Source organism: Dromaius novaehollandiae, chromosome 14 (assembly GCF_036370855.1).
Source record: "Dromaius novaehollandiae isolate bDroNov1 chromosome 14, bDroNov1.hap1, whole genome shotgun sequence".
NCBI lineage: Eukaryota > Metazoa > Chordata > Aves > Casuariiformes > Dromaiidae > Dromaius > Dromaius novaehollandiae.
In genome coordinates, this window is record NC_088111.1 from 5,973,403 (window position 1) to 5,997,537 (window position 24,135).

Below are 24,135 nucleotides of genomic sequence, written 5' to 3' on the forward strand. Positions count from 1 at the left end.
GCTTCTGCTCTATTAGTTTCCTTTGGTTTGGCTGAAATGCTCTTTGCTGTTTCAACGTTGAATTTCCTGTGATGAAAGCGTTAATTGACTCCGATTCTGGGGCGGTCTTATATTGTGGGCAAACATTTTTGCCCGCTTAGTCACCTTCTCTGGTGACGTAGGTCAGAACTGTTATTTCCAAAGAAAACTACAGTAATCTTATTTACCATCTGATCTCATTACGTGCTGCTTTGTTGTAGTTTTAAATTCTACACGCTGAGCTCTGTGTTGTGCTCACTGCACACCTCGGAGCATAAAGTCGCTGTTACGTTTTAAAGATTCTGATGTGCATTCTGAAAAAAAAAGTGCTTTAAAATTTTTCCTCATGGCTCGTTAAGCCTGGGTTTTGAGTTACTCATCTGCCTTCAAAAATTCATAGTATCGAACAAGCTAGCAGAGAGCTGGAGCAACTGGAACTTCCCGTGTTAAAATATTAATTGCTGTTGTGCATCATCCATCAGAAGAGGGATAAAGGAGCCTTCAGTGCCTATTCCCAAGGGTTACTCAGGGGAAAACTGCAGGTCTTGTGATCTTCCCTGCAAAGCTTACATCAGTCTCCCATGAAGAGCCGTTTTCTGTGGAGCTTTAGACTATGGACTGCAGATTGCTGAGGGTGGGGGCTTTGTTTTGAGTTTGTTCAGTAAATGTAAGAAAACAGCTTCAAAGAGCGGAACGGAGATTGTTTTTCCTCTCTTTCCCTTGTGTGCATTTTGAGAAAAACCCGAGCGTTTGGCTCCTTCTCTTCACTGGTGATGGATGGTTCTCCCCCTTCCCCAAGGAAAATCTCCCTGCTGGAGGAGGAGATGTTTCACTCTGTCTTCTCCAAAGGGTGGCAGGGGTCCGTTCCCTTTGGATGCTGCCCTTCCCTTGCTGGGGGCTCCAGCGCTCTGCCCTTTCCTCCCTCCCTTCCAGCACACCGTTCTTCCCTTGCTTTTTTCCCCCCTCCAGATCAGTGTCTCACCTGGGTGGCCTTATTTCCAAGCTTGTTTAAAGTCATCACTTTGGCAATTGCTTGCCTGATTGGGATTCCCGGCGCCTCTCGTGCCTTTTCCTCCCCCTTCCCGTTTTTCGCCCGTGATCCGCTCCTCATTAGTTTGACATTAAGCTTCCCTGGCTGGGAGGAGGTGGAGAGGCCGCTCCGGGTGCTGACAGACGGCGATACTGCTTTTCACCAGCCCTTCTGCAAGCAGGCCTCCAGCTCTCCGTGGGCGGCACAAGCGCCGGGCAGGTGCCACCGCCAAGGCTGCACCCGGCGGAGGCGATGGCTCCGCGGCCGCCCCGGCAGCGCTCCCAGCTCTCCCTCCCTCCGCTGGGCGCCGGGCCTGGAGCGGTGTTCACCGGGGCCCGTGGGCGAACTGGTGCGGCCTCGTCGACGAGTTCAATGGGGTTCCTTGCAGTTACACTATTGGGAATGCGTCCTAGGTGCCTTGGTAAATAACTCAGTCTCTGCATAGGAATAGTTAAGAGTAAAATCCATGAGGGATAAATCTGTTAGGGTGGTGGCTTAGGGTATCCGCACGCTGCATCCTTGGGAGGAGAGGGATTCCCTGGTTTAGGGAATTGCATCCGCAGGGGAGACGCGAGCGGGCTGGTGGCCTGTGCTGGGGACGTTTGCAGCCTGCCCCCAGCGCCCCGCTCTCGGGCAGCGCGGGGACTCACGTCGCGGCCTGGCATCGGCTGTTCCAGCACGCGGTTCCCGCGCTTGTCAGCTAAAAGTCATTTATTACTGCGGGGGGGGGGATTTAAACATCTTCAGTTAATTGCGGTTGACAAGACAAAGGCAGTTTGACTTTCGAGTATTAATTAGCAAACCCATGCTAATTAGCTTGTATAAGCACAATTTATGCTTCTTTCCCTAAATGCAATTAATATCGCAACTGAAGACGTCTCTGGGCTGTGCTGCTGTGTCATTAACATACTTTACCCTAATTAGACACGGCCAGTAGTGGCTGGAGAAATGAGTTTGTGATTACAACCATAAAAAAAAAATCCGCTAATATTTTATATCCTTCAGCTAACTTGAACCTCGAATTTATTTTCAGATTTAAGAAAAATTACCCTTACCATTGTGCTGTGTAATTATAACAATGAGACTTTGATTTTCTCTCCTTCTAACCCTTCAGTTATTTATTTTTCTGCATTCGTGGTTTGAGTGTGTTCCTGTTATATGTGAGCAGTGCCTGCCCAGTCTGCCCATAGACAGCACGTAAGAGTCTCCAATCTGATAAGGCTCAGATGACTCAGTTACCCCCGATTTTGTGGCTTTAAAAGGTTGCTGCTTTTTGTATTTGCTGAAAGGTTTTTTATTGTGGATTTTTTTTTTTTTTGGTGCCTTCTTTCCTGCAATTTCTGTATGTGTGTGTGTGTGTGTGCGCGTGCATGCGCGCGCTTTTCTGGCAATTTTATCAGCACTGGAAGGTTTCTTTAATGAGGCTGGTGCTCAGATATCTTTATCTCCGGGATGTGCCAGGAGATTACTCGTAGCGCTTACACCTCTGCCTTCCTGCTTTGAGATCCTGGACTCTTACTGCTTAGGGCACGCTTGCCTAATGCTCTCCTGGCTTATGGAGCTGGCAGTTAGTTTCACTCCTACCAAAATATTATTTGTGGAAAGTGCTTTCCTGTTTGTTTTACATTATTTTTCTTTCTTTCTTTCCCTGAGGGAGGGAAGCAGAAAGGGTGATAGTTTTTCTAATTTTTATTTGCCTTTTTCTTCTCCCTTTATAGACAGGAGGAAGTGATTTGGCTCAGGCTTGCCATCTAAGCAAAGCTGCGATCCTTGATCTTCCGCTTTCTTTCAGTCTGGTTCTATAGCAGGGGGCATTCATGTCGGATTTTTTTTTCCATCATTAATCCCTGAGGGAAGTGAGCTTGGTATTAAAAAAGTATCACCTGTATTTTCGTTGCCCTGAGGTGCTCTGGATACCTTTTGGCTTTCATCTTCAAAAGACAGCTTGGCCCATGTGGGCTCTGAAATCTATAGACTACTCGTTGGAACAAATTATACTTCACCCTCCAGCAGATTAAAAGGGATGGATATAAGAATCGGAAGAATTGTTTAGTAGGGTGGGAGGTAAAGAAGATTTGAAGCCCAAGGATGTAGCTGTCACAAAATGAATGGCGTAAACTGAGTGTCCTTACAGAAGAAATAGACCTTCACATGAAAATAATGAACGCACCTTGCCACGACTAAAAGTGTCCGTTAACCCTCTGCAAAGAACAGGAGACCTTTATTTAAGGGCAGCAGGTCAGGAATAGTTAGGGAGCCAAATCATATGCTCGATGTGATGAAACCGTGGCACTGAGGAATAACTTAACTGTCAGTGGCTAGCTACATTCATGGTTATCAGGGTAAGTAATGAAGACAGTACAGAGGAAACATGGAAAAATCAACGCAGAGGACACTCGGTGAGTGATGTGCTTTGGAACTAGTTGTTAACTGGAAAGCTGAATGGCAGGAAAAATGGCAGAAAAAAAGTTTGGAAAAATCACGATAGGCAGCAAGATATACACAGCAAGAGACCCACACAGTTCATAAGCCCTTCGGATTGCTACTAAAAGACTACTTTCAAGTAGCTGCATGAGACCTCCTAAGTTTTAAGAACTGTAACTTTGATTTGATGCTTAAGAGATATACCTGGCAAAGCTCAAAAGATACTGTTGAATTTTACTTTACAGGTGATAGCAGGGATTATATCAAAGAAGTGAGCCTTAGTATAGAAGGACCTGAACTGGATAATTGGGCAATATGGCTAATTGAATTCCTGTTTAAGAGTTATCCAACATGAAGTAAGAAATAGAGAAGACACAAGCATGATAAAAGTGATGCTTATTAAAGGAAGTGTACATTTTCTCTGCCTACAGTGGGATGGCAGTTAAATGTGGGATTAGAGTACCAAACTGTGATAGTTTTAATAAAAACGAAGCTTTGCCAGAACATATATAGAACGGCCAGGTTGGGAGGGGAAGGCAAATGACTGGTGCAGGAAGCCTCCAACTCTCAAAAAGTCTGCTTCATCATTTCTGAATTGATTTAGAAAGACGACAGCAAATCTCCACAGCATTTGACAGATTTTGTCCTAACATCTTATACAAGACTAGCAAAACCAAGACAGATGACTAACGTGGCATTCGGCTGAACAGGAGCATGATTACAGTAATAGTTTAGTAAGGCAATTTTAGGGAAATATCCAGTTCTCAAATCAGATTGAAAAACATGAATCTGGTTATAAAGAAACAGCAAGAAAATTGATCCAGAATGAGATGATATAGGAACACAAGACAGGAAAAAGACTCTTAGATCATAAAGTCTAGTCCTCTGGTATCTAAGGCAATCACATCATGTAGTTTAGTTCATAAATTTATCAAGCTTGTCTTGAAACTGCTTAGGTTGTTTTGTCCCATTGCTATCATTGAAAGACTGCTCTGATAGTTAGAAATCTTTCCAATTGCAGCTGAATATATATGTGCCAGTTAACATCCACTTTTTCCTGTGTTAATGTTCTTCTTAAACCATAGTGACTTTTCTTCCTCCCTCATATTTATGCTGTGACATATTTATAGAGAACAATCATTCTCTCCCAGCACTTTCTTTGTCTAGGCTGAACAGATCAAGCTCTTTTAGTCTTCTCTTAAAAGAAGCTCTTCAGTCTCCTTATGAATCCTGCAGCTTTCTTTTAGATCTCTTCCCATTTTTGTATGTCTCCTTTGAAGATGAGTGTAACCAGAACTGTAGACATCATTCCAGGTGATGTTTCATCAGTATCTTCTACAGGCACGTACCTCTTTGTACTGGAGATATTTCACCTCCTACATTATAAAATCACATTTTCTATTTCCGCTGTCACATGGCACTGATGGCTCCTGTTCATCCTGTGATCAATTAATCCACCCAGCTCTTTGATCTCCTCTGTTGTTTCCAACTGATAAAGACTCAGTTTATAGCAGAGCTTCTTGCTGTTGGTCCCTATTTGTGTGACCTCGCACTATTGCATTACAGTTCTGCTTCTGTTTCTTCAGTTTTCAAAGTCATCTGGTTTGTACTTTGCAGGATCATTATGTTCCTCTGTGACAAAACCTTCCAGCTTTGTCTTATTATTATGTCACTGCATTTGTACCTTTTGTCCTAGGATCCTTAGTGATTTTTTTAAATATGGCCCTATAATCAATGTTTGAGACATCTTTTTCTCTACCAGATGATTTTATTTTTCAGCATATCTTTTTATTACTACTTTGTTCTGTGTGTATTTCACAGTGTTTCTATTACTCCCTTTTTCGCTTGCTCTTGTAGTCCTATTAATTTAGAAATACGATTTGTTGGGAGAGGGGGGAAGTGAGTGTGCAGAAGTCATTGACACCCCTTTTTCAACTGTTCTCCCTGTGTTTTTACTATAGAGCTTTGGTTTTCCAGGTAAAGTAAATCCCAGACTGGGGGGGAAAGGAGTAGCTAGATCTACTCTTCTTTTCGCAGCTGAGAGTTCTCTCTCTCAATGCTTGTTATAAACAGATACATTAAAATTAGTCCTTGCTGTTCCCCACGGTGTAGGAATATCATGACCTCCTAGGAACAGAAAAGGAGCTCCTCTGTCCCCTCTCAGCGCAGGAGGTGAAGGGCCTCGGAGGGTTGTGTTGCATCTGCTGCCTGCTCCGTCTCAGAAAGTTTGTGTTGTGCACCGATGAGTACAGCAACATCGGAAACATCTGCGTGCGGCTGTGGGCAGAGCAGACAGAGTTGTGGAAACATTGAGACCTTGGTAGATAATGTTACCAAACTGCCTGTAGACTGGAGAGGTGATCAGTACATTGAGATATCAACGTGGGCAAGTGCACTGCCGTTCTGAATAAGTTGGCAGAAGAGGCTTTGTGAGTCAATTCTTGTGGCTTATCTCTGTTTTAAAAATCTAGCCAGGCACGTGGGATCAAATAGTACATTTCCTTCAAATTAAAAAGAAATAAACTGTCTGTTTAAAAGTCCCACTACACAAATGAACCTGCTGTTGGAACCATTAACTTTAATGTTTTATGGAACTCGGCAGCACCGTTTGGTTTCAGCAGGGTTGTTTTCATTTTCTCTTTGAGGGCTGTAACAGCTAATACGAGGTTAAAGACTTGTACATGACAGTGGGAAAAACGTAGCTTCCTCCTCCTTCTGGACTTCCCATGGGAACGGTACTGCTGGACTGTGGGAAAATAATCTGGCCCAAACGAGACCTGCAGTTCAAGCTCAGATGGGATGCATAGACCGTGATCCAATTCCAAGCCTGTAATTTGGGAATGCCTTAACGCTACAGGTGTATCCTTACTACCTGGGCTATAATAACAAATGTAGCAGGTTGCTTTATGGTCTCAAGGATGATAGTGAAAATTCTGCTTTTCAGCTCAGAAGTAAGATGAAAGTTCATAAAACACTCTCACCTTTGCATTGCAGGATTATAACTGGAATGAAGACTGAGGGGAGGAAAAAGCATTAGGGCTTTTTTTCTCAGTTGTTGAGCAGAGGAGAAAAGGTGGGTTGTTTTCGTAAGCAGAGGACACTGCTGGCTTGTGTTGTGATTAGAGCAGCTCTTTGGTCAGTGTAAAATCTGAGCTATCCTGAGGTACCTGGTGAAATAAAATGGACAGGACAGGGATATTATCAGAGGCCTTGTTATAGTGGTCACGTCCTTGAGATATGAAAGGCAAAATGAATGTGCTTTTTAGTATAGTGCTTTTCCAGTCTTCATTCACCCTTACAGAGTCTGTAATAAGTCAAGGGCTACCTCAGGCTCCTGCAGTTCAGTTTAGCTGAGCTAAAACTCCTTGGAGGAGGCTGGGACTCTCTGCCATATTCGGCACTCTGAGAGGTAGGGGGAAGAATCAGGTAAGATTTCTGGATACCTCTAGGATTCAGGAATTTCTATTCCTTTTTTCTGCCTTCCCTAAAAAGCAGCTTGGAGAACTCGTAGAAGGAACATGTGCTTCTCACTTATGTCCAGAGAGGGAAAGGAAGGCTTTAAATATCTGCCAAACACTCATGATAGGATGGGACGCAGTAATCCTTAATCTCCAACTTGCCTTGCAGCAAGGGAGGGAGACAAGTTTCCTTTGGTTTGCCCCAGTCCTTAGAAGTTTCAGCAGCTTCGTAACAGGACCATCCTGGGAGATCCGACTCTGGGAAATGCAGTTCTTAGGCACAATTTGCTCTGAGCCTGAAGGAGGACGTGAAGATCTCTAGCTACCCCTGGATTTAGGGGAGCATTAAGGGCGTGTTCACTGGATGTGCCCACAGATCGAAGATTGCTGGATACCTTCCTTTGTGTCCAGAGCTGACTTTGGGTATACAAAAAGGTACGGAAAAGGCTTAAGAAGCATTAAGTTTCAGGACTTAGTCCTTGTACTGACAGCCTAATCAGCTTGCTTTATCATTTGTTTTGCTTTCGATCTTTTTGGGTCTCAGTGCCAGTAGAAGAAGTTGCCAGTGCGTTTTGCCTTTGGCTGTTAGATGCTGGAGGTCTGGCAGTGCTGGTGGCAGGCGAGGGTCTCTCTGAACCTCTCTGTCAGGGCAACTGAGTCCTTCAGGAGGAGCTGTAAAACCTAATTTATCCGCAGAGACGAGATCATAGAGCAGAATTTTTCCTGTGACCTCGTGGTAAATAATGAATGGCACTGCCGTGCCTTTTTGGAATCGCTTAATTGAGGCTGACAACTCTTTGTTGTATTACAGGATCTGGCTTGTCAGGAGAATTTTAACTTTTATTTATGAATATTTCATTAACCTCTAAAGACTGGCTGTATAAAATCGAGCTCCTGCCAGGCCCTGTCCCGTTGATGCTGTATTCAGCACTAATGTCATCTTCTGTACCTTTTTTACACTTTCCCTTCCCCTCTGAATGAAGCCTTGGAGCTTATTGTTGGTGGCAGCAGGGACCTGTTCACCAAAGGTTAAAATGCCAGGTTTCTGTTTTGGCACCAGCACTGAACATACGGTATTTGTGAGGGAAGGGCTTTTTGCTTTTCTTTCTGTGATTGCTTGCTGGCAACCGACGGGGACGACAGGCATAATCTCTAGAAGTTGAAATGGGCAGAGCCGGCTTTGCGTAACCTTTGCTTTTTGGCACAAGGACAGAGATTTCCTGCCTCTTATGGATTCAAAACCTGCTTCTCATGGTGGCAAGAGGGCCTTGTGATGGCTTATTTAGCTGGAAGCCCTTGAGCGCTTTTAAATTTGCTCTTTTCAAGCTGTTCTTGGGAAGGGTTTGGGGAACAGGAGTGACTCCTTCAAGCACCTGCCTCTGTTTCTGGAAGGCAGCAGCTAGAAGGTCCTATTGAGGTAGTGCTAACTGGCTCCCCTGCCCCATCCTTGTGCTTCCCATCCCTGGGAATTCAGAAAGCACCTTGACTATGAAACCCTGGTGGCCCCAGCTTGCCCTCCCTTGCTCTGCTCACATGTGCCTGAAAACAGTACTTCCAGCAGTGGTGAACTGCAAAACTGTGCTGGGGATGCGGTGGGGGAGAGAGCTGTTCTTAAAAGCGTGTTGAAGCATGGGCTGTACTTTGTTCCATGTGAGCTGGAACAAGAGGATTAAGTTCAATTTTTGTCTAGCACTCAGTGAAGGCTCCTTTGCTTTCTTATAGTATTAAGCAGAGATCGATTCTGCTGTATTTATGCTAGGGTACTAAGGAGCAAGAAGGGTTGTTAGATTCCTCTTTCCTTTCCCCTTTGATATTCTTCCTAGGTGGTCGGCTGAAATGCGTAGGTTCTTCTCTGACTATTTGTTATGTGATGATTTCTTGACAAGAAAACTGATGAGGGGGGTGAGAGGTGGGACTTCAAACTACCATTTAATGAGAATATGATGATTGAATGCTCCAGAAAATCCTCAAGGGTATGTTTTCAGGAATGGGAAACAAGCTCTATTCAGACTTTGTATGGAGGAGGTACAACATCCTCGCAGATTTATTTGCTGCTTTGCTTCTGAATCATAGCTGCCAGAAGACTTGCTTCTAGCCAAAGTACCTACTCGTGTGTGAGAGGAGTGACCTGTGTGCTGCTCTTTCTGAGAGCAGCCAACTTCAGTGCAGCAGTGCTTTGGCTGCACTGGATGGGATTGTGGCAGGTTCAATGCAGAAGCCTTGACAGGTTCCCTGAAGAGATTGTTATTCAGTGTTTTGCAGTTCTAACTAGGAGTAATGGGTAGGAGGTGTCAGGCATTTAGGGCTAATTACTCTGGAGCTTCCTCGTCTCAGTGGACACCAGCTGTTTTCCTCTCCCTGGTGGGAGGAGCTTTCGGTAGTAATTAAAGGAAACAGTCATCTACATGCTGGTGGAAGTGGTGGAGCGGGGCTGATAACAGCAGAGAGGCTCTGAGCTGGATGAACATGGAAATGAGGTGATCCTTCTTCGAATTAGCTGTTAGAGCAGAAGAGAGATTTTCAGAACATGGCACTGTCAAGGATTTCAGCCGTGAGGGCTTCATGGCAGCACTCGGGAACGTGGACTAGACAGGGCGGTAGCAAAGCAGAGGGGAAAAGATTCCACGTTTACGTCTTTCTCTAGAAGTGAGAGGTGAAACATGTAATTACACTTGAATAGACTCTTGCGTTTAAATCAGCCTCTTCAGTTCTTTTGCTTGGTGGATATTTACTCCTCTTTCCCTCAAACTTTTCAGTTTAATTTGCCTTGAGCACTGAGCTGGCTTCCATCCTTCCATTTCCAGACCGCCATCTCTTGCACCCATCCCAGAGTACAAGGATGGAATGAATAGAGCGTAACCTGAGGAAACAAGCTCAAAAAATTATAGGTCAAAACTGCTTAAAATGTCATAAGCTGGCACTGACCTGACAGGTGGTGTTGCACATTACGGGCTGTTGACATGGAGTCAACGCTGGTGACCGGGGTGGCTGATTTTAGCTGTGCTGTAGCATCAGGGAGAGCCTGCCCTTCTGTTCGAATGAAGCTCTCTTTCTGGGGCCAGTGTATGATCATGTATATACTAATTTTGAGTAAAAAGGGTCTCAAGTGTTACAGTGAGTGGTTCAGTCGGTGCTTTCAGGTTGTTAAAAGCTGCAAGGTTTTGCCCCTGTCCTTGAAATCCTGAGTCTTGGTCCTTAGTGTGCCGTTGCAGGGTAACGGTATTGATAGCGTCATTTTGTCCCCTGTTTGAATAACAGCCCTGTTTGCTGTAGGAGGTTAAAAAGAAAGAAAAAAAGAAAATATTCTCCTGATTTTTCTCTTGAGTATTCCAGACAGGAGTATTTGAGATGTATCGTCTGAGTGATGGGTCGAGCACTTCCAATCAGACATTATTGCTCATCAACAATAATCTGCTGTTGTGTGGAGCACCTGCTGGTGCTGGGATCTTCGGTGCTGCTGGGAAAGGGCCAAGGCAGGGTGCAAGGACTGGCAAGGGAGGTTGGTGCTGGAGAGCACTGGCATCTCGGGGTGTGTGTATGCAAGAAGAGTGTTGAACGGGGCAGGGGCTGGAGTCCTCACACAAAGAGGTGTGTGGTGGGCATTCGGGGGAGAAGTGGGGTGTGCGGCTGGTGTCATGGCTTGTTGGATGGGTTGTACTGGAGAAAGACATGGGCAGGAGAGGTTTGGAGGGTGTGATGGGATGTGCTTCGTTCTTCACGTGCACACGGCCGGGACACAGCTCTGGTTTCTGATTGATGCTGGTCGTGCGTGAGCAGTTTGGCGCCCCTGCTCTGACCGAGTCCACCCACAGGTGACACCAGCCTTATTTCCCATAGTTGAAACTGTTTTCTGCAGTGCCCAATGCCTTTGTGATTACATGTGAAAACCGTAGGGCAGCTAGTTATCCACAGCGCGTCCGTGCGCTCGTCCTCGCTGGCTTTACCAGCCGGGTGGTGCCTCTTTGCAGCAGCGCAGAGTTTGGCTGCCCGCGTGCCTTTGGACTTCCACCAAGTTGGGCTTGTGGCAGCACAGTGTGGAAAGGGAGGGTTTGGAAGGAAAGCTGCGGGCTGCCTGCAGATTGGGAATCAGAGGGGAGCGAGGTGAAAGCTCGTTAGGGCTCCCTTGGGGTAGATGAATTAGTTAATGACTATGCTGTGCTTTGAAAATGCAAATGCTGTGTCAGAGCGAAGTCTGATTATAATAATCAATCTTCCTTTTGAGAGGGTGCTGGAGATGGGGAGGGGGGAGAGGGATGAGACTGGGCCTGAATTTTGAGCTCGCGGATCCGTGTCTGGCCACCGGCATTCGCCCGCCCCGATGCTGCCCGGGAGATCAGCAGGGCTGGGAGGAGAGGCAGGCGGCGAGTCTGGGGGGGGTTGATCCTTGCAGGCACGGGTGGCTCCTCCGCAGGCTGAAGTTAATTTTGTAATTTTGTTTCTTACGAGTGCCCTGGCTGGAAGGGAAGGGGTTGGCATCTGCTCCTGTGTGCGAGCCACCCCTGCTAATAGGAAAGATAGAAACTGCCTCATAAGCAGGATCCTCGGGGGGATGCAGGAGAGAGGAGGGTGGATGCCGCAGACGTCCAGCGGTGACAGCTCCTTCTCCCTTGGCACTTTATTCGTTTGTAGCAAGCGTTCCTAGTAATTACGCCTCTTAATTTAGGAGAGCGAGTGGGAGAAAGGAATATAAATTTGTGTATTAACTTTAGAGATTGGAAATAGGGCGAGTGAACCTTCTCTCTGGGAGATTATATTTGGAAATGAAATAGAATGACATTCAGTATAAACTTGAAAAATTGCTCTCTTTTACTGCAACAGGAGGAGACAAACCGCAAGCCAGACTGTACTGGAGAGAAGCAGAAGTCAGCATATGTCCATTTGCCAGCTTGTGTGTGTCTATAATAATATATATGCCTGGGTACGTTTTTAGGAAACCGTTTGCTGGAAGGTTGCTTCTAGCCCTTTCTTCTCATTGATAAAAGTATGCTGAGTTTGTTACACATTGGTTAACCCACAGCGACTGCCGGGTATTAGGCAAGTCGGATCCAGCCAGCCCTTCTCTTTGCAGAGGAAAAATGTATACATTTTTTTTGCTTCAGTCAAGTGTAAAATAGGTAGTTCTAAAACACTTTTTATTGAATATCTAATTTTCCTTTGCTTTTGTTGCTTCTGTTCTACAGTATCATCAAGGAGTAGTTTCTCCAAGAAAAAGCATCAGCTAATCCAGGGCTGCTTAGCCTATCTCTGAAAAGCAAGCTGTGTTTTCTTTCAATTGCAAGTGTTGTCTCATTTTTTAGAAGAAGGGTTAGGTTAAAGGTGAAGAACAGGCATTTCGCTAAGAAATCTGATGTAGCTTAGTCCTTCCCATGTGTGTTTCTCTGCAGACATTTTAGGAGAAAAGCCCCTCAGCATACCGGGGGGCTGGATGTTTGGGAGAGATGCTGCTGCTCTTGCTGAGCAGGACGATTGATGGAAGTGGCCAGCGTGGTGTTTTACTACCTCGTAGTGTTGCTGGACACCCAAATTCAACTCACTGGTGTTTATGTATGTTGGGTTTCTGTCCAGACACCATAGTGTCTGGTGGCAATAGGAAATAGGAGGTCACCAAACTTGTCGTGCTGGTCTGGGGGAAGAGAAGTAAGATCTGTATTTACTGTTGTATCCTTTGGAGAGAATTGCAAATAGCGTTGCTAGAATGGCTGGCCTATCAAGCTCCTGGGGAACAGCAGTTTGTCTGTTTTCAAGCCTCAGCCTATGGGTCATGCTCAATGTCCCATTTTTTTGTTCTAGTCTATTTTGGCACATACTCTTCCTTTCCAAGCCTGCTTGGTTTCCATACATTTAAATATTTATGTATTTAAATAGCTTCCTGAATTATGTTGAGACTCGTAGTCAAACACAACCCCTCAATTCACCTTTCCATGCTGCCTCTGTGCAATTCAGTTCCTATTTATCTCTGCCTTTTAAAATCAGCTCTTTTGCTGAGGAAAGCCTTTCAAAGGATGTTGCATCAGCCCATTGTTAAATAAACCTTTAGACATTTATAATGGATTCAGCATTTCCTGCTTTTTGCAGTTCCAAGAATGCTGAATGACGTGCAGACACACTTCATCAGGGTAAGATTGCTGGATCAGCCCCTTGCTATAATTCACTGATTATTCAAATAATAACTATATGTCTCCAGCATGAGTTCTATGAAATATGTGTACATGATATGGGCGAATAAACCAGCCCTTTTTTTCAACATGCAAATCTTGACTTCAACAGTGAGTTGAAATACTTGAGATAATGAGACCTTTTCTGAACTTCGCTACCTGAAACGAGGCACCTGAGATTTTGTCATTATTTTGGGTAGCACGTGACAATCGTCAGAAGTTCTTAAATACCGTTTTCTAGGGTGACTGAGTTAGTTTAGAGGTTTAAGTCCTATGATAAGTCCCATTTTGCAAGTGCGGTGTAGGCAGCCAGGTCAGCAAGGTGCTTTGGAAAGGCTCAGCTTTATGAGCACTGATGTCTGCTGGGGTCGAGTGGGAGGAGCAGTGGGCTCTGCCTACTGCATGGACTTGTTTGGGAGGGGACAAATATGGGTCAAAAATGACAGCTGCCAGAAATATGCCAAAAAAAATTGGATCTTTAAAGTAAGGATCTGTTTATTCTAGCTTTCAGGAGATGAATTTATAATTTTATGTTTCTCCTGTCTTCTCAAAGATGCTTGAATGATTCCTACAGAAGCAGAAAACGGAAAGGAGCACGTTTCTTATGCTTCTGGGGGGTTTGCTGTGTCATTAACACTCGGAGGAGAACCACCATCTTGAAGTCCTGTCCAGGCAGGTTTAACAGTAAAGGCAGAAAGAAGAAAGATATTCCGTTTAATTATACACTGTACAAATTGCCCTCCATGTTCTTCCTCCTCCTCCTTTTTGGTTTGTAAATAATGATGACAGTTTTTTTGAAAAAGTATTTGCATTTCACCTTTTTGGGGGTTGCATGCAGCCCAGATCTGTGTGTGGGGACATTTTAGGTTATTTTAAATAGCAGCTGTACCGTGATCACTTTGTACTGACAGCAGTAAAGCTGGCCTGGAATTAATGATTATAAAGTCAAAGAGCCGAAAAGATTCTGGATAAATGGGATCAATTTAGGTTGAGAGCAAGAGGCTCCAGTGACTCTGAAAAGAGAACATTACATAGTTAAAATGTTAAGTACCTGTTTACGTGTTTTATTCACAAGTCATGGGCTCTGACATTACTCATTATTCTGCCCTTTCTAGTGTCTTAAAAACCTTGGGTGACTTAAAATAGCTTGGCTTCTTTTCAAGGTGCTAATATACTGCGTAGGGTGGGGCCATCGCACGGGGCCTGATCCTGAGCCATACGAGGTGTGGGTACCTGGTCCCCCCGTGCAGTTTTCAGGAGAAGGGGTGCAATCCTGGGTGGCTGTGGAAATTATAGGGCGATGTTGTCCCTCTGCTCTCGATGCCAGTTAAACAGGCCAGATCAGTGGAAAGAGGAGCTAGAGGGTCTGTGCCTGACCCAGGTCGTTTCGTACGGAAAGAGGGAATGCAGCAAGGAGCTGTGATCTAAGCAGCCCTTTTCCCCGCTCTAATGGGTAAAGGCTTCTGCTAGTTTAATGTATTCAAAAGCAACAACAAAAGCCTAGCTCAGCTGGTTCCGTAAAACTATTGATAACAACTGGCAGAATTTAGACAGAAATACTGAATTAGTCCAAAAAACCCCCAAACGGCTGCTGAACTGTGTGAAGCCAGCATCTGGTGAACGAGAGAGAGCAGGACTGGAAATTAATTGAGCAGAGGTGATGGGATGGAAATTAGGCAGAAGAAAGAGCCGGAGGAAAGGCTGTTCTGCCCCTCTCCCTCCTCGAGCCCTTTGCCCACGGCCGGCACCACGAGGACGAGCGGGCGGCCGGCACGGATGTGCTGCTGTGCAGGGAGGCGTTTCGGGGTCACTGCCCGCTCCCAGGAGACCCCCGAGTGGCTGCGTGGGAGCAGTGCCCACAGTAATGCCCCCACCTCTTAGACATGCAGAAAGTGCTGAAAATTACCTCGAATACGGGTTTGGACTTCTCCTGTTGCTGCCTCCCTGTTGCCTACTTTTCCTCATTCATTTCTGTTTTTCCATTCTTTTTTCTTGGCTTCCTTTGCCGATTGCATCATATGCAGAGCTGCTGCGACTGTCCAGCTGGGCAAGGCAGTAGAACTGCCTTGAGCAGTCCGATGCTGGTACAAGTGTGCCAGGTCTAACCAGGGGCTGATAAGGTTGTCCTCTGCTTGTCGTTCTCCAGCAGGTGAAACTGCAGATAAGAGGAAGATTTTTAGCCATAGATCCCGTATTTTTTGCTCTTTTTGCTCTTCACATTCTTGTTTTGTGAGGACCTATGTGCCTGCACTGCCTTCAGGAAAGCAGGACTGGATGCCAACAATAAGCTGCTTCAGTTTATCTCAACTAACTTTTTCTTTTTCCTCTGAAAAAGACGTAAATAACATCTTTAATATCCTCTGTGAGACTGGCAGGCAGGGAGGTTTTCCTTGCAGAAAGTCTTAACAATTAAAGGAAACAAGCATCATGTTTTTGAATGAAATATTTATCTAATACTTCTAGTTTTCGTAAAAGGTTAATGATATTGTAATGGTAATAATTTGCCTCGGCACCAAGTTGTGCCTTGGCCTGAACTTGAAACTCCCTGACAGTTCAGGGAACCAGGTCACTGCGAACACGCAAGTGTCCGAGCCGGTTCGTTTCACGAAGTCGACACTGCGCCCTCGTCTCTGGTCATCTCACCTCAGGGACCTCAGATTTACGGTTGATTTTGGTGCTTGAAAGTTGGGAGGACACAGAAATGAGTTAAAATACCCTTTCGGTCCCTGTGCCCTCCCCTCCTTATTCTCCTTCCACTCTGTTCTTGGAAGCCGGGTGCAGGGTCTCATGATGCTGTTACCGGGGCACCTGGAAGTCATCTGTTACCGCTGTGCATCAAGCGAGACCCTGTGCTGGTGCTTTTTGCTGCAACATTCACTTGAGCACGTGGGCATTCGCTCTCCCGTCTCCTTTTCCCATTGCACACTCCATTTTTCCACTCTCTGTATAGCAAACACAAGAGACCCGCGATCACGATGGCAGATTACCAGCCCAGCCCCGCCGTTCCCCGTTCCCTCCCCAGAAGGCAGCAGTGATTTATCTGCCCTTGTCAGCAAGCAGGTGGCAGTTGCACTCAAGGCTGAGCCCGCTTGGCCTATGATAAATAACATATTTACCAGCCCTTCCATCTTCAAATGCTGTCCACATGCAGTCCAGAAAGCGGCACAGAAACTCTAATAACAAACACATCCAGCCTTCAGCAGACGTGGGAAACAGGAGCTATAATGAATGTTTTCCTGCTAGAAGTAGGTTGGAATTGAAGGCTGCTCCCAGTCCTGGTGCCTTTTATTCACATTCCTGGAATTATCAGGAGCACTTGCTTTATCCCCAGCCATCTGTGATGGGCTGAGCTGGGAGAGATAAGCTCAGTAATCAGAAAATTGAGGGAAGCATTTCTGGCTGTGATAATCTTATCAGCCAGCTAATATACATTAACATTTGTGCAGCCCGATGATGCAGGTGGACTTTTGCTTTCCCTCTCTTCCTGGATGGGCTTTGACAGGCAGTGGGAGGATGCAGGGCTCTGGGGTTACGGAGAGAAATTTGGCGAGAACCCCTTCCTCTCACTCCTGCTCCATCCCTGTGATCCCAGAAAGGGGAGGGAGAATAATCCAAGTGACCCTTTCCTGCCTCTTCCTCCTTACAGTGTTGCCATATGCTGTGTGCTTTTTCTGCTGTATGTAGAAGGGCAAAGAGGTATTATATCAAAACTTCCCTTCTGGCTGAGCAGTGTGACTGTGCATGTCTATATGTTCCCCTTCCTTGTAAAACTGGGGAGTTTCTTGCTGCCTTTGCACAGAGTTTGCTGGTATGGTGTGATTTTGCTCTACAAGTCTAATCAGTGCTGTTGAAGGGAATGGTAGATTAATGGATTATTTCCCTGATGCTGAGCACTGAGCCCGGTGTGGTCATATGTTTTGCATTTATAATTAAGGTTGGATTGCTTATTGTTTTCTATCTGAGTGGAAAGTACAGTGTGCGTCCATAGATTTATTAGGGGAATTAGTAATCAGGTGCTAAAAGGCAGATGACAAAAGGAAAGCAGTATCTGAAGAATTAGTGAGAAAGAGGTTTAAGCTGGGAGAAGGTGCTGGAGCAGAAACTGCACGTCCTCGAAGCAGTTTGTCTCTGCTTAGAATTCATAAAAGTTCATTTTCTGAGAGAGAGGTTTAAAAACACGTAATACCTGTAGTTTTTTCCTCCTCTGTGCGTTGTCTTGATAGCTGGATTAAAGATACGGATACCTCCCCAGCCAGGGAGCCTGAGCAGGGAAGAATCTGGGTAAGAAGTTTTCGTAACTTTAGAGTTTTGAAGTATTTTCTTGCGAGTTCCTTCTCGAACAAGCCAGAGGCAGAAAGTATTCTTAATTGTTTTTTTGTTCTACCAGACCTACCCGAGCAGCTTGAGCTAGAGGTGTATATTGGAAAGTGTTGGAAATATTCCCCAGTTGTTTGGATTCAATGTATGTGTCTCAGAGTAGTCGTGGGCCAGGCGGCGTAATCCTCTGTGGCTCATTTCCTTTGGGGAGGAATCAATGCTAAATGAGGTTGAAATGCCAGTACCGAGTCTCGGGTACCAGGTGGCTCCTAGTTCCATACAAATAATTCTTTGCTTCACTTTATCCAGGGGGGAAGAGTTGGGGAAATATCCGAAAGAGAAACAGAAGCTTCACTTTAAAAAAACAAAAAACAAAAAAAACAGCTTTCTATACCTCAGCTACCTAGGAGAAAATGTTGGGGAAGGCAAAAGGGAGTGCAAAAAGGGAAGCAGGATTAACTGAGATTTGGCACTCAGCACACGAAGAGCTGTGCCACATGTCAGTGTCCCGTGAGGGATCTGGCCTGGGCAGGATGCAATGATTCCCTCCTCCTTCCTCTCCCGTTTGCATGTCTCTAGTACCCCTCATTGCTACCAAACGAACTAACGCCTCTCCTCTTCTGCAGCTGGAGGTGGAGATGAAGGTCCTGAAGTCTCAAGAGTGCACAGCTGATCAAAGCCTCTTCGTCTCTAAGGAGGAAGTAGATGCGCTCAGGTAGGCAGAGCAAGAAGGTGCAAAGCAGATTCTTCTATCTTCTGTGGAACTAGTGAGAAGGGAAAGGCCCAAGCTTGTTTCACTGCTAGTATTGCTATTGCCATCTTATGGCAGAGCACGTTTACAGATACAGGACCCATCATGTTAAACCCTCTGTGCACGCATGGGAAAAGTATATGCATATAGACTGCTTATATATATAAATTTGTGTATATAGACTGACTGATGGCTTACTCTTCAGTGGACAGTATGGTAGCATCAATCAGAACATGTTTTCCCTGTATTTCTGAAGCAGTATGTTCTTTTCCCAAGCACCCTTTTTACTTTCCTACCAGCCTTTATGGATGTAAGAAATCCATGAAGCATTCACAGATAGTGCCAGCCCCTGATCTTTCCTGCCTTTTAGTTACCTTATAACCTTTTCTCTCTTTCGGGAGTCTGCTAGCTCTCTTTATGAATCTGTTTGGGGTCTCTTCCGCTCGGGTAGTTCATATCGCAGTGGCTTCTGTATCACTGTTTCTCCTATTGACTTCTTTCCCTGTGGAAACAGCATTGCTGTTTGTTTCTTTCTTTGACTCGGTCTGGACTGTAAATACAAGATCTGTTGGCGTGTGTGTAAAGAGGTTTAGAATCCGCCTTTTGTGATACCGACACGCTTGGAGCGCTGGAGATAAAAGGGGGATGTTTCCCCTGGTGCGTTGCTGGAGATGGCAGAGGGGTACCTGTTGTGATTCAGTGAAAGAGAAGTTACCAAACAATGTTTCAGCAGAGGATACATGAGCATTTACAAAAGCTGCCATGAAGCTAGACAGCCTTTCTATGTATTTATTAAAGCATTTACAGCTTCCATTCCAAAGAAGGTGACACAATAAATACTGAGCGTAGAAAAGTTCATCTGTTTTCAAATGTTTAATAAAGTTCCTTTTATTTAAACTGAGCAAATCAGTTAGATCTTGACAGGCTGAGTTTTTTTATTCTCAGCTGATGTAAGACTTTGGCTGGAGTTTCTCTTCTTAATTCTTTTATATTTTCAGCTCCATCACTGTAAAGTGTTACTGCCTCTTAGGACTGAAAGCTAGCTTTTGCAGAAAGCAGTATCTTGCAGAAAGCAGAAATTACTGGCCTGGATGTTATGACTTTGCTCTTGTGCTTTGCCTCTGGAGCTTGTTTTACAGCTTTGAAAGCCCAGTTCCTTAGCAGAATGGGAAGTGTTTGAAAACAACACGTGTTCAGCTAAGCTATTCCAGTACATTGTAGAGCTGTAAACCTGATCTCAGGGACTCGCTCCTGGAGTGTGGTTCCCTCAAGCTGGTGTGGTAGTTCTGAAGAGCCAGGGCTGGCATCTTCTTTTATTCTATCAGCTGCTTGAGTTCTGGTAGAGGACAACATGCTTCCCTCTTTCAGCAGACCTTTCTCCATTTGCTTTGCTTGCTGTGGGTGTTTGGACCTGAGCTCGTTCAGATTTTTCCTTTGCTAAGGGACATCAGGCCCACTGAAGCTTAATGTTTATGCTGCTGCTGCTATTCAGCAGCTCCTCAGCGACTTTAAACCCCTCACTCCTGATTAATGTTATGCCTCTCCATCAGTAAAAACAGCATCCTGTTTGCTGTCTTCTGGGAGCTGAAGGTTTTCAGAGTATTTCTACAGTAACTCCTCAGTCTCTGCTTCCCTGGGTTGGTGTGGGCTGCAGCACCTTTTCATGTAGGAGACATTCAGTCTCTTTATTTTCGTCTCCAAGACTCATTATTCAGTGTTTATCTTCACTGAGCAGCATCTGCCATCTATTAACAGAGCAACTTCAGAGGCAGTGTGTGTAGGGGGGAAGAACTGGGTTGCCACATAGCCTCGGACTGCTGCGTGTTGATGGATGGGATAGAAATGGCTGGCTTTCCCCTGAATTACAGTCTATGTCCTGAGCCGGGGCGACGGGAACTCACAAGTGCCCGGTTGTTAGGTTATCGTGGTGCTCTGGGTTCTGCACAAAGCAAGCCCTAAAACCCCCTATAATCTTTTTCTCTCTTTCTTTTTTCCCGTTTTTTTTTTGAAAATAATTTCTTTGACTACTTATCTTGTCTCTCTCCTCCTTTCATGAAATTGTGTCGAAGTCTCCATAAAAAGTATTACAGAAACAGAGGCCTGTTCCCAGTAAAGCTATTAATGATGTGGAGCTATTCTCCAGTGATGAGCAATACACTGAAAGCTGTTTCAGCAAAGAGGCTAAGCTTCTGGAATTGTTTTACAGTGATATTTTGTCTTTTCTTTTTCCCATTTCAGTACTGCTGGCTCCTGAGGCTATGGGTGCACAGAAACCACAGACACAGTATCTAAGACCAGATTGTTTTTTCTGTTGCTTTTTATTGAACTGCTTTTTGTTGTTAGGGTAGACCAGATGATTTAAATACCTGTCCCAAGCCCTGATGCTAGTCATTTAGCTACAGAGCTCTTCTAAAAAGCATTTATTTCTTCCTTTTTAATCACCCCTTTGCTGCTCAGCTCTTCTGGTTTCTAGCAGTAAATGATTTGGTGCAAAGTGTTCTCTTTCTACTGTCTTTCTCGAGAGTGAGCCAGTTCTTGCTCCTTTTCCCACACTGTTGGCTACTGTTGCTGCTTCAAGTCTCTTATCAATCTATCAAACACTCCGGCCAGCAGCACGCATGCTTCTCTGCATTGCAGAATTGCCTTTGTGTAGAGTGTTTTTCTTATGGTTCCAGACTTAAGCAGCCTAAGGATGGGTTTGGGCCTAATTTTGAGTTTTCTGTCATGTTCTGTGCATTGGCCAAGAAATTGGGCCAAGTTCTTTCTTTGCAGAAGAAAGCTCCTTTTAAAGGAACACATGAGAAATGGCCATCTTCCCCCATGCTTCAGGGTCGAGACCATTTGCTGTGGTCCATGTCAGACTGCTGCAGGCGGCCAGGCTGGCTGCGACTGCTCCCGGCAGCAAAGGGGGAACTGGGTAGCTGTGATTGAAGAACAGAACGGGTTTGGAGGAGAACAGGGATGAGTATGGCTAGAGATTAGGTTTGCTTTGCTCGTCCTCCTGCTGTGTCATTGTGGGCATCAACAGGACCAGCTTACTCGCTTTTACCTGGTGCCTGAGGAGCAGCTAGGGACAAGAACTCTACTGGTCTTCTGTCCTTCTGCAGAAAGCTGTCGAAAATTAATTCTGGCAGAAAACGGGGAGAAGAGGAGTACAAACTTTACAAATTGGAAAGTGGGGAAGGAAATCCCACAGCTTATGAAGGAGTTATTTTCATTATTGTAGTTTATCATGGTATTTGAAATCCCATTAACCTACAGTACGATGCGCCTGCTCTTCTGGACTGAGCCCAGCCTCTCCCGTTAGCTGCTGTCATGAAGGAATGTGAAAAATGGAGCCAAACCAGCAGAAGCCAGGGAAAGGAGCCTGCAAAGCAGGGAAGGACTGTGAGCTTCCAGGCATTTCCATATACACCCTGTGGTTAGAAGCTAACTTCTGAAAACAAAAGCAGGAGAGACATAAAGGGGAAGAAAAAAATCCATATTAGTCCTTTGAATCTGTATTCACCTCCTGTGAGTGAATGAGCGTTTTTAAAAATATATCTTCTGTCTCATTTTTCTTTAGTATGGGAAGTAAATTTTCAGTGAGAAACTTGAAAGACTTTATCAGTTTTTCTCCTTCTCTTGAGAACAAAGTGCTCTTTCGTCAGACCTTTTATAACTTTAAATGTGAAGCTCTCTCCCAGCATCATCATTTCTGAAGAGACAATAAAAGCCAGTGCTAATGCTGTCATTTCTCACACCTCTTGCTGCTCCCTCTGAAATCATATTTGTTTATATTCTGCAGATCTTATGAAAAGAAAAAGTGGTCAAACTGTTGAGTTCGTGTGCTGTGGGGTATGGCAAAGCAGAGAGCATTTAGGTATTAACACATTTTAGAGGGATGGTGATAGCTGTGCGGAAACTGATGCTTCAGAACCTATAAATAAAAGTAATATATTAAAAAAAAAAAAAACTTTTTAGTAAAGACTTGTGGCAACAGCTGAAGGACCTTTTCAGCTGGAACCAATCTGGACTTTTTCTTTCTACTGTCAAACTGCAACTCCAGTAAATCCTAAATGTTTTCTGTGGATTTAGTGACTGGGTAGAGTTACAGTAATTCAAAAGAGATTCGTGTCCTTGCCAATGCCTGTTAGTCACACTTGCTGGAATTCTCTCTGCTCTGCTCCTAACACCATCTCAGTGCCATCTGGATCCCTTAATAGTGTCTTCCCAGCACAGGCATTTTCTGCTCCATTCAGTAGTTCCCTGTTCAGCAATAGGTTTTTCACATGGCCATGTCTTCTTCAGAGATGAGACCTCTACGAGACAGGCCCTCTTCACTGATGCTCACAATATTCTACAGGCCATTGTGTGCCACGTGTGAGAACACTGAAAACCAACAAAAAAAGATGAAGGAGCAATGGTGGGTTTACTCCACTGGAAAGCAGTGGACTGAGACTTTTGGAAGTGTCTAGATGCTGTTGCAAGTTGCACCCTCTTCCTCTCTTCTGTCTCACCTCTTCCTTCCTGAAATAGGAGCAGTCTGGCCATTCTCTCTAGCAGCGCTCCCCATCTAAGCGCTTCCCTGGCAGACTGACCACACACGGTGTGGTATCGCATGATTGTCACAAATGTCATTTCAGTAAAAAGGGTCTATTCAAGCTGCAGGGTTTTTTTTTTTGTTGTTCCCCCTAACAATTTGGGACAGTGAAATATGTAGTGGAGATGATATAAAACTCAGTTCTGGGAAATGGGAAAATCCACCATTTGGAGCAAATACCAATTTATCTGTTCTTGCGCTAAATTTGATCTTGGGAAAGCTTGCAGAGACAGCTTGAATTAACCTTGTGCCTTTGGAGGCTTCTCTTCTGGGTTAAGTTGTCTGCCTCTGATGCAGAAAAAGCCTTCCAGAAATTTGAAGAGATCTTTTCCAGGGTTTGTTTTCATGTTTTCAAACCTTTGTACATGGAATAAGTTGGTAAATTTTCCAGAAATTAATCCAAATAATTTTCCCTGTATCACTAAAGTTCAGAATGGAGTCAGTATTTTAGAAAGTAACTGTCGTTTCTTCCTTCCTCGTGTCACAAAGCTGCTGTTAAAATGAGCACCAACGTTTGTTCTAGGCAAAACATTAAATTGAGAGGTGGTTATACTGTACCCAGATCCTTCTTTACTTTTTGTTGTTCTCATGTGAATTTATCTTGAATTGTTCTTCCTACTTGAAAGTAACTTTCATATGTAACAAGCGGAGGCATGCAAATTGGTGATAAAATAGGCATCACATATCTTACCGTGGCTGTCCCTGGGTAGCGAGAGGACGAGGCTGCGCGCAGACTAATGCTGCCTTTATGCATGTTGAAGCATCCAGTGGCAGCACTGAGTTGGCCCTGTACCTGAATTTACTTAGATGAAAAATTCAAGTGCCAAGCAAGTAAATATTTTTCAATATTTGACTGCCGTATCTTAACCACCAGCTGCAAATGCTTTGCTGTGTTTATATATAGCTAGGATTTCCCTTTGCTTCTCTCTCTGCCACTGGGAAGTGTTCCCCAGGGCTGTTAAGCCAAGACAGAATACCGCAAACGGTTTGCTAATGGTTCTTAGTGCTTTCCTGCTGGAGAGGCAGGACACTTAACCGTGTTAAAAATAGGTTAGGAGCGGGAGAAGTAGCGAAAGCGCTAGTGAGTGCTGGAAAACCTCCCTGGTGCCGCAGAGAGGTTGCAGCGATGCTCCCAGCCGTCGGCCCGGAGGAAGCAGCAGGCACCTGGAGTGGCGTGGAGGCGGTGCGGGATGGGACGGGACGGGGCGGGGGCTCCCGTGCTGGGGCGGAGGGTCCCTGCTAGCGGCTCCTTTGCCGCCCAGCACGAAGAGGGATGCAGGTTTAGGCGCATTGCCCAACCTTACCCAACCTTCCCCGGGGCACCAGCCAGGAAATGCTGCTCTGTGTCCGGGGTGGGATGTGGTGAAAGAGCGGGCGGCTGTGGGGCGGGTGAAAAGCCA

General features: G+C 45.1%; 1 protein-coding gene across 2 annotated transcripts in view; it reads left to right on the plus strand.

Annotated features, from left to right (window-relative positions):
- MAD1L1 (mitotic arrest deficient 1 like 1) overlaps positions 1-24,135 on the plus strand; it is a 371,406-nt gene that overhangs the window by 184,485 nt on the left and 162,786 nt on the right. For both annotated transcript variants that reach the window (XM_064520181.1, XM_064520179.1), the window contains exon 14: positions 18,029-18,117. In XM_064520181.1, coding sequence (XP_064376251.1) covers positions 18,029-18,117 — 89 coding nt within the window. The remainder of the gene's footprint in view (positions 1-18,028; positions 18,118-24,135) is intronic.